Source organism: Chiloscyllium plagiosum, chromosome 36 (assembly GCF_004010195.1).
Source record: "Chiloscyllium plagiosum isolate BGI_BamShark_2017 chromosome 36, ASM401019v2, whole genome shotgun sequence".
NCBI lineage: Eukaryota > Metazoa > Chordata > Chondrichthyes > Orectolobiformes > Hemiscylliidae > Chiloscyllium > Chiloscyllium plagiosum.
The window spans coordinates 324,311-340,956 of NC_057745.1; the positions used below are offsets into that span (position 1 = coordinate 324,311).

The following is a 16,646-nucleotide window of genomic DNA, read 5'->3' on the forward strand; positions in this document are numbered from 1 at the left end:
CATTTTGCAAGATGTCACCATCTATTTCCCGACAGTCTATATCTTCCATATCCACGGTAAATACTGATGCAAAATACTCGTTTAGTATCTCCCCCATTTTCTGCGGCTCCACACAAAGGCTGCCTTGCTGATCTTTGAGGGGCCCTATTCTATCCCTAGTTACCCTTTTGTCCTTAATATATTTGTAAAAACCCTTTGGATTCGCCTTAATTCTATTTGCCAACACTATCTCATGTCCCCTTTTTGCCCTCCTAATTTCCCCCTTAGGTATACTCCTACTTCCTTTATATTCTTCGAAGGATTCACTCGATCTATCCTGTCTACACCTGACATATGCTTCCTTCTTTTTCTTAACCAAACCCTCAATTTCTTTAGTCATCCAGCATTCCCTATACCTATTGGCCTTCCCTTTCTCCCTGACAGGAATATACTCTCTCTGGATTTTCGTTATCTCATTTCTGAAGGCTTCCCATTTTCCAGCCGTCCCTTTACCTGGAACATCTGCCTCCAATCAGTTTTCAAAAGTTCTTGCCTAATACCATCAAAATTGGCCTTTCTCCAATTTGGATTCGACTTTTAGATCCGGTCTATCTTTTTCCATCACAATTTTAAAACAAATAGAATTATGGTCGCTGGCCCCAGAGTGCTCCCCCATTGACACCTCACTTAACCTGTTTAAATCCCTCTGCAAAGTCTGTGTCATCCACATCATTTGCCTTCCTACCTATTTTTGTGTAATTCACAAACATTGCTGCAGTACATTCACTTTTTCCTCATCCAAATTATTATATGTTGTAAATAATTGTGCCCCTCAGTACTGATCTATGTGGCACTCCCCTTGTTACAGATTGCCATCTTGAAAATGCCCCCTTATCTCAACTTTGTCTCCACTAGTTAGCTAATCCTCTATCCATGCTAACATACTACCTCCAACACCATGGGCTCTGATTAACTAGCTTGATGTGTGGTACCTTATCAAATGTCTTCTGAAAATCCAAATGTATTACATCTATTGCTTCCCCCTTTTATATGTCCATTTTGTTAACTTCTCATTTCTTTTCTCCCTTCCTAAAATGAAGTACCTGGAAACAGCAATGTATTATTTCATTCAGTCAACATTGGTTTCTGTTTATATGATTGAACTTTGTTGTTATTAATTCATAGCTGGAAATGTGTTGCTGGAAAAGCGCAGCAGGTCAGGCAGCATCCAGGGAACAGGAGAATCGACGTTTCGGGCATAAGCCCTTCTTCAGGAATGGGGAAACTTTCCCCATTCCTAAAGAAGGGCTTATGCCAAACTTTCCCCATTCCTGAAGAAGGGCTTATGCCCGAAACGTCGATTCTCCTGTTCCCTGGATGCTGCCTGACCTGCTGCGCTTTTCCAGCAACACATTTCCAGCTCTGATCTCCAGCATCTGCAGACCTCACTTTCTCCTGTTATTAATTCATACATGGGAATCAACTTTGATATTTGGTTTCTAAGGAGGAGAAAGTGAGGTCTGCAGATGCTGGAGATCAAAGTTGAAACTTTATTGCTGGAACAGCACAGCAGGTCAGGCAGCATCCAGGGAACAGGAGATTCGACGTTTCGGGCACAGGCCCTTCTTCAGGAAGAAGGGCCTGTGCCCGAAACGTCGAATCTCCTGTTCCCTGGATGCTGCCTGACCTGCTGTGCTGTTCCAGCAATAAAGTTTCATATTTGGTTTCTAAACCAATCTAGATTAGGGAGGAAATTAAAAATGATTTTCCTTTCACTTGAAGTTCTGTGCATTTTGACTTTACTGCAGAATGTGCATAAAATAGAAACTGAGCAGAATTATTTCCCATATTCTAAAGGTTTTAAATACAAGACGGTGATGGAAATATGTTATTAATATCATTTTGAGTTTGGAAGAAGAGGAATTTCAAATAATTTACATAGAAATTAGAGGATTCATGGTGGATGATTGTGATGCGTAAATCATCATGAAATGTCATTTCAAACAAACTGCAAGAGAAAGGTTGAGTCGCCTGTTTCCGAATACCAATGATTAGATGATAGTTTGAAATCCCTTTTGAAACAATAAGGCTAAAAGGTTGTGAAAAGATATCAAGTAAGGCAATGCTATTCATTTTGGATTGCTGTAGCAAATGACTAACTAAAACATGATAGAACTAATGACCTCTTTTAGTGCTATGTTTCTATGGGGTGCCATAGATCATGAGTATTGGTCAGTTTGCAGTATAAGACCAGACATATTTTTGCCACTAAAATGCATCCTAAGGGCTATATTTGGGTATAAGATAACCCACACTCCCCATCCAATATTTTTCAGCTAGTTAATACACATTAAGAGCTTTCATGTTTCCAGCTATACTCCCCTTTGTAAGTTGATGCATGCAATCAAGCAGACGATCTGGGCCATATAATCATGTGTGGGAGTTCAGACACATGCACAGTGACCAACAAATTCTTACACCATCTGTGGTGGTTTACATTTTATAATTAAGATAGAAAGCAACCCTCATTTTTGGAAGGAATTTTCAAAACTTCAAATAAGTTGTATGCCACTCTACAATAAATATTTTATTGTCAACACACTTCATTGTGAGGATAGGAATTGACTGTACATCCCATTTTTTATACACTGACAATACAACTATTGTGAAGTTATTGCAAATTTCTCTTCATTTCTTTGCTGTTTCATTCATTATTTTTAAAAATTGTATGATCTCTTTCTGTTGTCAGGTCGTGCTTGCGATACTACAAAGACAATCCATTTGATGAACAGCATGTTTTTCAATTGCCAATCAGACCCACAACCATCAATGCTTTCTATGAGAAGTAAGGTTCATACCTAAAATATAAATGTTTTCACAGTTGCACATTGTCTTCTTGGGGGAAAAAAAAGTTTAATATACAGCACAGGTTTATAACATTTCATGTAATGAGGGTTTTAAAAAAATTTGACTGGATGTTCATTAAACCAGAATAAAGGAGAAAAAAATCAAGATAGAGTCAAGGGAGCAAGAACATAGTTGAGAAGAATGGTAATAACATTCTCAAGTACACGAAGGAAGGTATCAAACAGAAAGTGTTTCCAGAGGATAGGAGCATAAAAATGGAGGGGGGGCGGCATTATGGTGGTGAATTGTATTGGTCTGTGACTGATCAGACTAGACTGGATGATGAGAAAGATCAGTGGAACACAAATGTGACATTGGCTGAACTTGTGATTCAAATGTAGGGAGCATGAGCCAGCTAAAGATAGAATGATGGAGTGAGCAGCCATCCAGTTAATGTATGAGTCTGTATTTGTACTATGAGGCTTTAATTTGGGAGGAATGTAGAGTAAATCAATGTTTGGTTTTAATGTTTGTCAGAGTTGCAATACCTCTAAAACTAGTACAATTCTTTTTTTCTGAGTGACATGATTCTTTGGAATTCTTTTCTTGAAAAGGTAATAAAAGCAGTGTTTAAATACTTTTAAGGCAGAGGTGGATAGATTATTGATAAGCAGAGGATGAAACATTATTAGGGTAGATGGTAGTAATGGTTTGAGGTTCCAATTGGATAAGTCAGCCCCATATTAAACTACAAAACAGGATCTGAATGGCTGACTTCTGCTTTTTGTTAATATTTTGTTTTCTGTTTTGTGTTCTAGTGTTTTGAGTGATCAATACAACTATGCATAGTGCATACATTCAAATCCTGGAAATTTTGAATGCTTTAATATTGCAGATGTGATTCTGTCTGGTCCAAAGTGTTATAACCATACATGACCCACCCACTAGCTGTGGCATGTGTATTTGATCCTTCTCCAAAAGATTGCACGCCCTTGGATTATAAAGTCCTAATCATATCATGCAGCATAGAAACAGGCCTTTTGACCCAACTCCATGTCAATCATGTAGCCACAGTGGAAAAGGTTTTCACTGTATTTTACTGATTTTGTCACTGTAAAATGACAGTAAAATCATTCATTTGTTTGCCTGCATTTGGCCCATATCTCTCTAAACCTTTCCTAAAGGTTTAAAATATTAAACTTTAAATGATTAAAATGTGGGATCTGATAAAACTGCTGCCAGCTCTTTTAATATCTGCAAGGGATTTTCTGATGACACTAACTTCTTCTGTTCCAGTGAGCACCCGATCATGTGGAGAATGGAAATTATTAGTTGCCATGGGCAGAGAGAGTTGAAGACAGTGTGGCAGCTCAACACTAGGCCACCAGTGGATCATGTTACATTTAATACCCCAGGTATTTTTCACTTACACAATCAAATTCCTAAGGAATATTTAAATTTCTTGGTCCCGACATTATCAGCCTGGTATTCTTTTAGCCATAATTTATATTAAATTGTGTTTTCATTATTCAGGCTGGCTGGTCTTTCATTTGATGGCCATAGTGAAAACTATGGAAATCTTGTGAGATAAGTATTTCCTGTGAAATAAAATTGAGAGAGGAGTAGGCCATTTGTTCCACCTCACTTTGTATCATGACTAATCTGTATCCAAAATCTATTTACACCCCACACCACCTTGGGTAATGCTTAAAACCTTTACTTAACAAAAATTCTCACTTCTAATGTTGTAACATGATGAGCATAGCAGTGAATCTCCTATAGTATGGTTGTGTGTGAGCAAAAGCAGCCATTTGGCTGCATCGTCTTGTATATTTTGTACCACTGGTCTGATTTTTAACTTGAGTAAGCAAATGGCTTTTGGACAAGTTAAAATCTCACCCATACAGCTCGCAAAAGTTGCAGATTCAACTTCTTGTCGCTCAGTTAGCCTTTAGAATAGTGATGGAGCTAATGTAATTATCCTGAAAGTCTCAGGCTGATTTGAGTGGAACATTTTGTTATAATATTTCATCCCCGAGAGATATTTGCTGCTGGTAAAGAATTGTTGATATTTACTTGACTGAATCATTTTCTCACCACTGGCTTTTGTGCTTGTCACAGCTTGGATTAAGCCAACATTGTTATTCCTCCTTGCTAAGTATACATAATGCCTGGTATTCAGACAATATCAAAATGTTCAATTGAATGCTTTTGATCCACTTCTGGCTATTGCATTATATAGGTAGGGTTTGGAACTCTTATTTGAAACATTTATGGTCATTTTATCCTTACTAACAATGGAGAGCTGACCAGTTGGTGGAGTTAATCCCAAATCAAGGTTTGGTGCACTTTGAAATCTAGTTTAAAGAAACTTAGAGAAATGTAAAAAGTATCACTAATAATGTTACTTGTCTTTTTTTTAAAGATCTGCCAGTTGACGATACAACTTTGAATAGTGATTATGAGGAGGCAATTTATTACAACACAGTAATAAGTTGCAGTCAGGCACATTTCGTGTAAACCTTCAAGGGAAAAGGTGTGTAAATTTTGTTTTTTCCACTCTCTCCTTTATGATGCATGACAGTGACATTCCAGTTTTATTTTGCATGTGGGCAGATAGCCAGCCTGACACAGTTGCTGAACACTTGTCCGATATTAGTCACCTGAAGTCTTCTGTACTATCCAGAGAGCAGTAACAGAGTGCTGAGTTGGTTACTGTTGTTTTCACTCTTCACTCCATGTATTTAACTTGCCCGCAGTCTTCCTCCATGAAAATGGAATTAATTTGGTAAGGTGCGCTCTCCTCCTGCTTCTGTATGCATCTTTCTGCCAAAAAGTACAAAATCTGAGTGATCATTCCCCTTGGCATTGCACCTGTCCAAAGGTCATAAGATATAAGAACAGAATTGGGCCATTTGGCCCATCGAGTCTGCTCTACCATTCCATCATGGCTGATGTGTTTCTCAATCCCACTCTCCTGCCTTCTTCCCTGGACCCTTGATCCCTTACCTTTCAAGAACCTAGCTATCTCTTTCTTAAGTACTCTCAATGACTTCCACAACCTTCTGTGGATATGAGTTCGATGGATTCATCACCCTCTGGCTGAAGAATTCTTCCTTGTCTCAGTTTTAAAGAGTCATCCCTTCAGTCTGAGGCTCTGCCCTTGGATACTTGTTTCTCCTATTTCTGGAAACATTGTTTCCATGTCCACTCTATCCAGGCCCCTCAGTGTTCTGTAAGTTTCAGTGCGATCCTCCTCATCCTTCTAAATTGCATTAACTTTAGTCCCAGAGTCCTCAACCACTCATATAGCAAGCCTTTCATCCTTGGGATCGTTCTTATAAACCTCCTCTGGACCAATTCCAACATCAACACATCCTTCCCCTGATATAGACCCCTAAAACTGCTCCCAATATTCCAAATGTGATCTGACAGGACTTTGTACAGCTTCAGTAGGACATCTCTACTCTTGTATTCTAGCACCTTTGGATAGGAATGCTGACATTGCATTTGCCTTCCTAACTGTTTACTGAACCTGCATGATATGATAAGAAAATCCTGAACTAGGACTCCTAAGTCCCATTGTGCTTCATTCTTCTGAAGTCTTTCCCCATTTAGAACGTTGTTGACACTTCTATCCTCCCTACCAAAGTTCATAATCTCACACTTTACCAGGTTGTATTCCATCTGCCATTTCTTTGCCTACCCTCCTAGCTTGTACTAGTTCTTTTGCAGCATCCTTAATTCCTCATGCTACCTATCCCACCAGCTGCAAACCTATCAACAATAACCTCTGCTCATTCGTCCAGATCACTAATGTATAACGTGAATAGTTTTGGGCTCAACACTGATCTTCGCAGGACTAGTCACTGGCTGCCATCCTGAGAAAGACCCCATCATCTCTACTCTCTGCATGCTGGCAGGCCTTGTATCTTATTTAGCAGCCTCTCTCACAGCACCTTGTCTAAAGCCTTTCAAACAGATCATGACCACTAGCTCTCCTCTACAATTTGATCGTTATCTAATTGTAACAGATTTGTCAGGCATGACTTCCCCTTGACAAAGCCATGCTGGTTTAGCCCCATGCATCTCTAAGTACTCTGCAATCCCATCCCTAATAATGGACCTTAATTCCATGCAACTTGATTTACATTAATTTTAGTCAGCAATCCAGTGAGTAAGTCAAATTAATTGTCACAATTCAGTAATTTTTAAATCAACTGCAAATTTTATTCTTTTAAAAATGTTTTATACTAAAGTTAGCATCTAAATTCCATTTCAGAAAAATAAACAATTAACACACTGAGTTAAGTTGAAATATATTTGAAGTGACCCATATTTTGTATGATCTTCTATTTCTGTCTGGGCTTTTTTGTTTTGTGTTGTATTATTGTTGAGAAATTGGGAAATAGAATGCATACATAGAATCCCTACAGTGTGGATGCTGGCCATTCTCCCCAGCGATTCCATGCCAACTGTCCTAAGAGCAGCCCAGTTGAAACACCCAACTGTGCTACCCTAAATTCCTGCAGTTCCCATGGCTAATCCGCCGATCCTGCACACCCCTGGAAACTATGAGCAATTTAGCATAGCCAATCCACCTAACGTGCACATCTTTGAACGGTGGGAGGAAATTGGAGGAGACCCACGCAGACAGAGAGAACATGCAACTTCCACATAGACAGTTACTGTGAGGCAGCAGTGCTAACCACTGAGCCACCGTGCCACCCATAACATTGTTGCCTTGCATCTCCTGTAAAAGTGCTGAACCCTCTAACAGAACTGGGCAACTCCCTATCTGACCTCCGTCCTCAAACACAGTTGACAGAGTGGATAACTTAAAAACTACTGATGATTGTGTAAAACAAAATTTATATCCATAGTCCAAGATCCCACCTTGCAAAGTCCATTGTATTTAAGCCAGGCCAGACTAAATGCCCCTGAAATCTGACTGTGAATAACTCTGATGTTTATTAGTAATGTAGCACTAAGTGAATCAATAAACCTTACTTTAAATATTAAGAGGGTAAAAACAATGACTGCAGATGCTGGAAACCAGATTCTGGATTAGTGGTGCTGGAAGAGCACAGCAGTTCAGGCAGCATCCGAGGAGCTGTAAAATTGACGTTTCGGGCAAAAGCCCTTCATCAGGAATACAGGCAGAGATCTCTCCACCCTTCAGGCTCTTTGCCTGTATTCCTGATGAAGGGCTTTTGCCCGAAACGTCATTTTACAGCTCCTCGGATGCTGCCTGAACTGCTGTGCTCTTCCAGCACCACTGATCCAGAATTTAAATATAAAGATAATATTTATACCTAAAAGTGTATGGTATAAGTAAGAAGCAGGTTGTACGTTTGCTCACTGAGCTGATAGGTTTGTTCTCAGACCTTTTGTCACCATGCTAGGTCACATCATCAGTGAGCCTCCAGTGGAGTGCTGGTGTTCTATCCCACTTTTTATTTATGTGTCTTGGTCTTTTAAGGTGGGTGATATCATTTCCAGTTCTCTTTCTCAGAGGTTGGTAAGTGGGGTCCAAATTGTCGTGATTATTGATGGAGTTCTGGTTTGAATGCCTGGCCTCTAGGAATTTCTGTGTGTATCAGAGGTCTGGTACCAGACCACTCTGACCCCTTGGCATCATGGTAGCCCACAAACCTACCAACACACTGAAACAGCTACTGATGAACCTAAAGGACCCTGTACCAACAACCAGCAAAACAAATGCCATTTACAAAGTACCCTGCAAGGACTGGAACAAACATTATGTCAGACAGACAGGCAGGAAACTAGCCACCAGGATACACAAACACCAACTAGCCACCAAAAGACATGACCCACTATCACCAGTATCCTTACACACAGATGAAGAAGGACACACTTTGGGACAACACATCCATCCTCAGACAGGCTAAACAGAGACATACACGGGAATTTCTAGAGGCCTGGCATTCAAACTGGAACTCCATAAATAAACACAATCAATTTGGACCCCACTTACCAACCTCTGAGAAAGAGAACTGGAAATGAAATCACCCACCTTAACAGAGCAAGACACATAAGTAGCAAGTAGAACAGAACACCAGCTTACTGATGTTGTTACCTAGCGTGGTGACAAATCGCCTGAGAACAAACCTACCAGCATAGTGAGCAAACATACCACCTGAACCTCAACCTGTGCTACACATTTCTCAAAAGTAAGAAACAAGTTTATAATAGTTATTTATGATTCACCAATAAAAAGTGCTAGTTCCACTTGAGAACTGCTGCAGTTTGGTGTAAATGTTGGTTCAATTATGTAGCTTCTGCATTTCTACTTGTTATGGATTTAAAAATAATGTTCTGATGGATTGACTGATTCCCAGTTCATACCTTTCCATCATCTCTCAGGCCAAGGGTTTTATTGTTGCTATTGTCAGTATGTACCTGTTTTATTTTTTAAAGTAGGTTACTGTAATATTTCTACTGATGAAATGGCTCTTCTGCAGGAACCTACTGTGTTATTAGGAGACATATTATTTGCTTCTAATATTTGATGTCGTCAATCTGTGGCGAAACATTGATCATACAAACTTTGCTCGGGTATTGTGTGATTAGGGAAGGAAGAGTCAGAATGGAATCTCTCTAGCATGTTGTAAGCACCTTTACCTCATCTGTGGAATCCTAATTGGAGTATGTGGTTTGAGTTTGATAATAGTGCAGTTTTACTGACCCAAAGATAGATCATTTTATTCATTAATAACGAAGGTATCAAACTCTTTGGAGGTGACTGTGGAGAAGTATTAAAGACTGTTGTAATTTAAACTTGCTGAAGGAGTTAGACACGTATTTTTGTCTTTGTACATCTGGCATTATCCTGTTGTAACAGCACACTGGAGTTTTCACTGCGTCCGGAGTAGGAACATCAGTAATATAGCACTCAGCAGTATGCAAAGAGTAAAAACAGTCGGGACAACAATTTCCGTTACCATCTCCATATGATTGACAAGAGGATCTGAAAGTAAAGGGGAAATTATAAATATTACACTGCAAAAACTTATTATTTCAGAGAAATACTTTTGTTTTTTATATTAGTCCAAATAAATAGTATATTTAACAGGTTATAAAATTCCCAACTCTGTGTCTGGTTTAGACAGGAAGCCAATTATGTCTTTCTTCTGCTTACCAGAAATTAGCCTACAGCAGCAATGTTCCATTTAGGGAATTTGCTTATTCTGAAGTGTGAATTCCTTCCAAAGCTCACAGATCATAGGGAGGGAGCGAGAGACTTTTCAAACTGATCTCCTATCTTTACCCCTCCATAAACTCCAGTGTTTAAAACTTAATACAAGACTCATTTTTTCTCACTGATACCTTCTGGCTTCCTATCCCCCCAAAACTTAAGTTCTTTGTCTCCATCTTGAAATCCTTCCAAGGTTTTATCTGCTGTGCACCTTGTTAAATCTCTTCCAACCATAAGCTTCCTGTGTTCTTCAGTTCTCTGAATGTATGCACCTAATCCTAACCGTATTCCTAATCCCTCAACCTAGCAGCACAATTAGTGATAAAGATTTAAACTGTCTTTATTGACAGGAATTTCCTGCCTAAACCATTCTATTGCTCAACTCTTTAAACCTTCTTTGGATTTGATTTTTCAGTCACCTCCCCCAACCTTCCTTTCATAACTTAAGCTCTGTAAGGTGTCTTCAGTTTAATGTGCAGGTTTCTAGCTTAAATTGTTGAGAGTGCATGGATTAAATTGCCATCTACTGCTCTTGCACCCCTTTGGATGAGGCTGAAGTAGACAGGAGCGCATAACGAGGAACCAAGGGTTATCAATAAAGCAGGTCGAACCCCTCCCCCAACTCCCACCCTTTTATTGGGGGAAGCCACTACATTCTGCAGAGAAATGTAAAAAATACGAGGCATTACCGTTTACAAACAAACAACTGTTCCTTCTGGAAGTGAAATGCTGTTATTTAATTTGAGACAATATCACAAATAGTAATACTTTGAAAGTATAACATTTTTTGAAAAGATTGTTCAGAATGAGCCATTCTAAAGGTGGTCAGGATATTTTACTTACATGGGATAAAGTATTCTAGTATAATTAATTATCCACAACTAGGAAAGCTAATGATAAGCAGACAATTTAGCTGTTGCTTTCAAAGCTTGAACTCAGCTTGAGGTGACACAAAGCTCCTAATACCTAAACTACAATGTGCACTGGCCAAATTGTTGGCTTGTCTGCCTGCTTCTTAATTGTTCAGTCTGTTCTTCTAGCTGAAAAGGGCAAACAAAGAAGAACACATTTGCCCACAATTGCCACCACCACCTTCTCCCCTATATTGTAAGTGCAGTGGAATGGATCATAGAGATGCACAGCATGGAAACATCCTTCTGTCCAACTCATCCACGCCAACCAGATATCCCAACCCAATCTAGTCCCACCTGCCAGCACCTGGCCCATATCCCTCCAAACCCTTCCTATTCATAGACCCATCCAAATGCCTTTTACATGTTGTAATTGTACCAGCCTTCACCACTTCCTCTGGCAGCTCATTCCATACACATACTACCCTCTGCGTGCAAAAGTTCCCCCATAGGTCTCTTTTATATCTTTCCCCTCTTATCCTAAACCTAAGCCCTCTAGTTCTGGACTCCCCAACCCCAGGGAAAAGATTTTGTCTTTTTATCCTATACATGCCCCTCATGATTTTATAAACCTCTGTAAGGTCACCCTCAGCCTCCGACGCTCCAGGGAAAACAGCCCCAGCCTGTTCATCCTCTCCCTATAGGAATATGAACAGTGAATAAAACAGTAAAGAATCATCACTGCTACAATATAAAGTGCTAGCTGCCTTAAATTGAGGGGGTGGGATTGACTAATTTGCTGATTTTATTTTTCTCTTTGGTAAGCAGTTGGCTGCATAGAGCAATAACATAAGCTAGCATTTAGCTCCTCCTGAGCAAGAACACTGTTCTACAGCCACATTCCTTAATTTGCTCACAATTTAACTCTTTTTGCCTTTTGTAATGATAAATGAACTTAACTGCTATACTGCACTAATGCCCAAGAAAAGAAGCTGCTACTTTAGTCAGAGACACAGAAGTATCAAGATTATATATTTCATTACTGCATTAAAATGTGACATCAAATAATGAAGTGGCAAACTTTATCTCTCTTCTATGTCAATTGCCATTTTAAATCCTTTCTTTGAACTTACTGAATAAGAACAGAACCATATGATCTGTCAAACCAGAAAACATCCCTTCTATTAGAGTAATATTGCCAAATATTCAACAATAGTATCCAGGGGAAGACCGTTTCTTCTGTTCTCTGGCAGTAGATGCTGGCATCTGTTTCTGTGACTAAAATCTACTGCCTGCTGTAAATGCTATACACTTGGTACCAATTAGTGTGAATATTTAGGACCCATCTATCTTCAGTTGTCCTGTAGATATTATCTAATGGATAAATAGATAGGGAGAAATTGTTCCCACTCGTAAATGGTTCACGAACCAATGGGCACAGATTTAAAGTGATTTGCAAAAGAAGCAAATGCATTGTGAGGAAAAACTTTTTTTCACTCAGCCAGTAGTTAAGGTATGGAACGCACTGCCTGAAATTGTGGTGGAGACTGTTTTAGTTGAGCCTATCAAAGAGTATTGGATAATTATTTGGATAGAAATCATATGTAAGGGAGGAAAGTAGGAAACTGTCAGTTAGTAATGATGCATATTTGAAGAGCTGGTACAGATGGGATTGGCCAAATCGCCTCCTTCTGAATCATAATAGTCATCACATATCACACTGAAGATGCTAAAGGAGTAAATTTCTCTAACGTCATCACACAGTCCAGAATACTGGCTATCAAACCTGTGAGTAAACTTGGAAAATGATCTTATTTTTAGGAGCTCATTGTTTACATTATTATTTTGTTAGACTAAATTTAAATGTTTCCCATATTAATTTTAGATAAGTGCTGCTTATTTTCTGTTGATTGGAGTAATGATCAAGAGTTAAACAAATGCCAGTAGAATTGCTTAGTTTTTGTTTCCTTTAGTGATCCTTTACGGAATACAGGAGCTGATGGGTACAAAGGAAAAATTATGGTGAAATGATCATACATGTGCTCTGCTCATATCGGGATTGATGGACTGAAATGCTTCTTCTTGCTCTGGACTCTCTTTATTCCTGAAGAAAATTGAATCACTTCACTCACGTACCTGCAGCAAGCAGTGCATTTGTAATGGAACAAGTCTCTGCAGCTTTGCGTTTCCAACTCTCAATCTAGAAGAAGATAGCAGAAAGATTGTTTGGGTCAACATTCTGTTTAAGGGAAAAAGCACCTGAACATCACATCGGAGGTGAACTGTTTCCTGGAACTACTTAATATTCATTGTTCAAACTTGTTGCACTAACATGACCTATTTAAAAATAAATTGGATCTTTGTGCATTCTTTACTACTTTTGCTAGGAGTTATCTACTCTTTATTCTACAGCAGAAACTGGGACACAGGCTATAAAGCAGCAATTATTTAGTAATTCTGTTGGATTTTCAGGATTAAAATGTTAGTATCTTCCATTGACAGCTGCCTTTTACTCAAATAATATTTTTGTCCCTGCCTGCTCTGTTCAAAATGAAATACAATCGGTTCTGCTATAACACATTTGTTTAACACGATTGAAGAATTTCAACCATTATTTGCAGAATGTTAAAAATCACACAACACCAGGTTATAATCCAACAGGTTTATTTGGAAGCACTAGCTTTCTAAGTGCTGCTCCTTCATCAGGTGATTGTGGAGTATAAGATCGTAAGACACAGAATTTATAGCAAATGTTTACAGTGTGATGTAACTGAAATTATATATTGAAAAAGACCTGGATTGTTTGTTAAGTGTCTCATCTTTTAGAATGAACATATTGGTTTCAGTTCTTTCATATGAAAATCACAGAACATTTATACGTTATATTCTCAAGTGAACTTTTAACAATTGGTGTCATGTCGGCCCAGATAATGCACTTAAGGTGTGAGTTGCCCTGTGTGAGGCTGTCTGTGCTACAATGGTCAGATTGATTATAATCTAAGAAATGGATTTACAGATTCTTACATGAATTTATGCAGTTTGTTTGGCTATAACACAATTCCAGTCTCATTAGTTTAAATGGTGTGGCTATTCTGTGGTTTTCGTATAATGCGAGAACCAGACTATCACATTATATCAGAAGTGTATATCAAAAGTGCAGTTGACAGAGCTTGTTGGAATTTGTATTGACCACAGTGTAATTATTAAACAAACATGGCAAAATACATGACCACGTATCTGTCAGTTGTCCACAGTCTTAACCTTCCTTTCAGTTTACCACATTATTCACTTCTTCTTCTCTTATACTTATCAGCTTCTACATACAATCTTTAAATCTAAGCTTTCTTCTATATTAATGTTAAAAATCACACAACACCAGGTTATAATCCAACAGGTTTAATTGGAAGTATACTAGCTTTCGGAGCGACGCTCCTTCATCATGTTCTGGTTTTTGTTTTTAAAGTTTCATGTAGGCTATTTGTCAACTTGCATCAAAAATAAGTTTTATTTTTTAATTTTAAAAAAAATCAGTTGTACTTACTTCTCTTTGGTTTGGAAATCCATTTGAGCTGATCATTTTCTTGTAGTACTGAACTGAGGCTTTGGGATACCTCCTCTTATTCTTGCTTTTAAAATCGATGTAATATAACCCAAATCTTTCTGAATATCCTTCATCCCATTCAAACTTATCCAGCAGTGACCAGGATATGTATCCCTTGACTTTAACACCATCCTTAATGGCTGCAACAAGTTTCAAAATTACATTCATTTTAAAATCTGTCAATCCAAAATAACAGAAACTCTGGAAATTCAGAGCAATTCCATGAGTGTAAATCTTCTAATAAAGTCCCATGTCACAGGTTAGTTTGCAAAATTAAAGCACATGGAATATGTGGCAATATACTGACAGGAACTAAGCATTGGTTTACAGACAGTAAACAGGAAGTAGGAATAAATGGGTTTCTTTCGGTGTGGAGAGGTTGATAAGAAGGGTACGGCAGAGATCAGCGCTTTGGCCCAGCTATTTGCAATATAAATCAACAATTTTGATGAGGGAATTAAGTTTTATATTTCCAAGATTGCTGTTTGCACAAAACTAAGTGAGAGTGGTGAGAGTGATATTAAGAGGCTTCAAGGCAATTTTGACAAGTTGAGCAAGTAGGCAAATAGGTGACACATGCAATATAACATGGATAAATATAAAGTTGTCAACTTCTTTAGGAAAGGCAGAATAGCGGAGTATTATTAAATGGGGATAGAATTGGGAATGTTGATTTACAAAGGGACTTGGGTGTCCTTGTATGCTAGCTATTGAAAGCAAGTCATTAGGAAGGCAAATCATATATTGGTAATCATTCCAAAAGAGTTTAAGTAGAAGTGCAAGGAAGTCTTGCTGCAGCTGTACAGGGTCTTTGTGAAACCATCCTTGGAATATGGTGCACATTTCTGGTCATCTTATCTAAGAAAATATGCTCCCTCTAAGGTAAGTATAACGAAGGTTCACCAGAATGTACCTGGGATGGCAGGTTTGTCGTATGAGAAAAGATTGGGTTCCCTGGGCTTGTATTCACCAGAGTTTAGAATAATCTGAAGGGGTCTTATTGAAATATATAAAAATCTTGACATGGGTGGACAGACTGGATGTAGGGATGATACCTTCCCTTGCTGGGGAGGCCAGAACAAGGGGTCACGATCTCAGGATATAGGATGGTCCATATTGGACTGAGGTGTGGAGAAATTTCTTCACAGAGTCAACTGGAGACAATCACTAGAAATATATACACACACTAAAGAAATAGATTTCTATAAAATAAAAGTGTCAAGGGGAACAGGAAGAGTGGGAGTATGACATTAAAGGGAGGGTGGTAAAAAAGGAGGGGGGGTGGCGTTGCTAATTAGAAATGGTATAACGGCTGCAGAAAGGCAGTTCGAGGGGGATCTGCCTTTGGAAGTAGTATGGGCTGAAGTCAGGAATAGGAAAGGTGCAGTCACCTTGTTGGGTGTTTACTATAGGCCACCCAATAGCAGCAGAGATGTGGAGAAACAGATTGGGAAACAGATTTTGGAAAGGTGCAGAAGCCACAGGGTAGTAGTCATGGGCGATTTCAACTTCCCAAATATTGATGGAAGCTCTTTAGATCAAGTAGATTGGATGGGGCGGTGTTTGCGCAGTGTGTCCAGGAAGCTTTTCTAACTTAGTATGTAAATTATCCGACCAGAGGGGAGGCCATATTGGATTTGGTACTCGGTAATAAACCAGGACAAGTGATGGGCTTGTTAGTGGGTGAACATTTTGGTGATGGTGACCACAATTCTGTGACTTTCACCTTGGTTATGGAGAGAGATACGTGCGTGCAACAGGGTAGGTTTTACAATTGGGGGAAGGGTAATTACGATGCTGTAAGACAGGATCTGAGGAGCATAAGTTGGGACCATAGGCTGTCAGGGAAGGATGTCGTGGAAATGTGGAACATTTTCAAGGAACTGATACGACATGTCCTTGATATGTATGTACCTGTCAGGCAGGAAAGAAATGGTCGTGTGAGGGAACCTTGGTTGACGAGGGAGGTTGAATGTCTTGTAAAGAGGAAGAAGGAGGCTTACATAAGGTTGAGGAAACAGGGTTCAGACAGAGCAGTGGAGGGATACAGGATAGCCAGAAGGGACCTGAAGAAAGGGATTAGGAGAGCTAAGAGAGGGCATGAAAAGTCTTTGGCGGATAGGATCAAGGATAACCCAAATGCATTTTG

The 16,646-nt window shown here is 39.0% G+C and overlaps 2 protein-coding genes across 3 annotated transcripts in view; one reads left to right on the forward strand and one right to left on the reverse strand.

The window, feature by feature from the left end:
* zwilch (zwilch kinetochore protein) overlaps positions 1 to 13,496 on the forward strand; it is a 59,244-nt gene extending 45,748 nt beyond the window's left edge. The window contains exons 16-19 of the mRNA XM_043677091.1: positions 2,729 to 2,824; positions 4,123 to 4,241; positions 5,252 to 5,362; positions 12,870 to 13,496. Coding sequence (XP_043533026.1) covers positions 2,729 to 2,824; positions 4,123 to 4,241; positions 5,252 to 5,346 — 310 coding nt within the window. The 3' untranslated portion in view covers positions 5,347 to 5,362; positions 12,870 to 13,496. The remainder of the gene's footprint in view (positions 1 to 2,728; positions 2,825 to 4,122; positions 4,242 to 5,251; positions 5,363 to 12,869) is intronic.
* LOC122540872 (lactase-like protein) overlaps positions 8,822 to 16,646 on the reverse strand; it is a 27,975-nt gene continuing 20,150 nt past the window's right edge. For both annotated transcript variants that reach the window (XM_043677092.1, XM_043677093.1), the window contains exons 12-14: positions 14,438 to 14,637; positions 13,033 to 13,096; positions 8,822 to 9,817 (exon numbers count right to left, since the gene is read on the reverse strand). In XM_043677092.1, the coding sequence (XP_043533027.1) occupies positions 9,705 to 9,817; positions 13,033 to 13,096; positions 14,438 to 14,637 (377 nt within the window). In that variant the 3' untranslated portion in view covers positions 8,822 to 9,704. The remainder of the gene's footprint in view (positions 9,818 to 13,032; positions 13,097 to 14,437; positions 14,638 to 16,646) is intronic.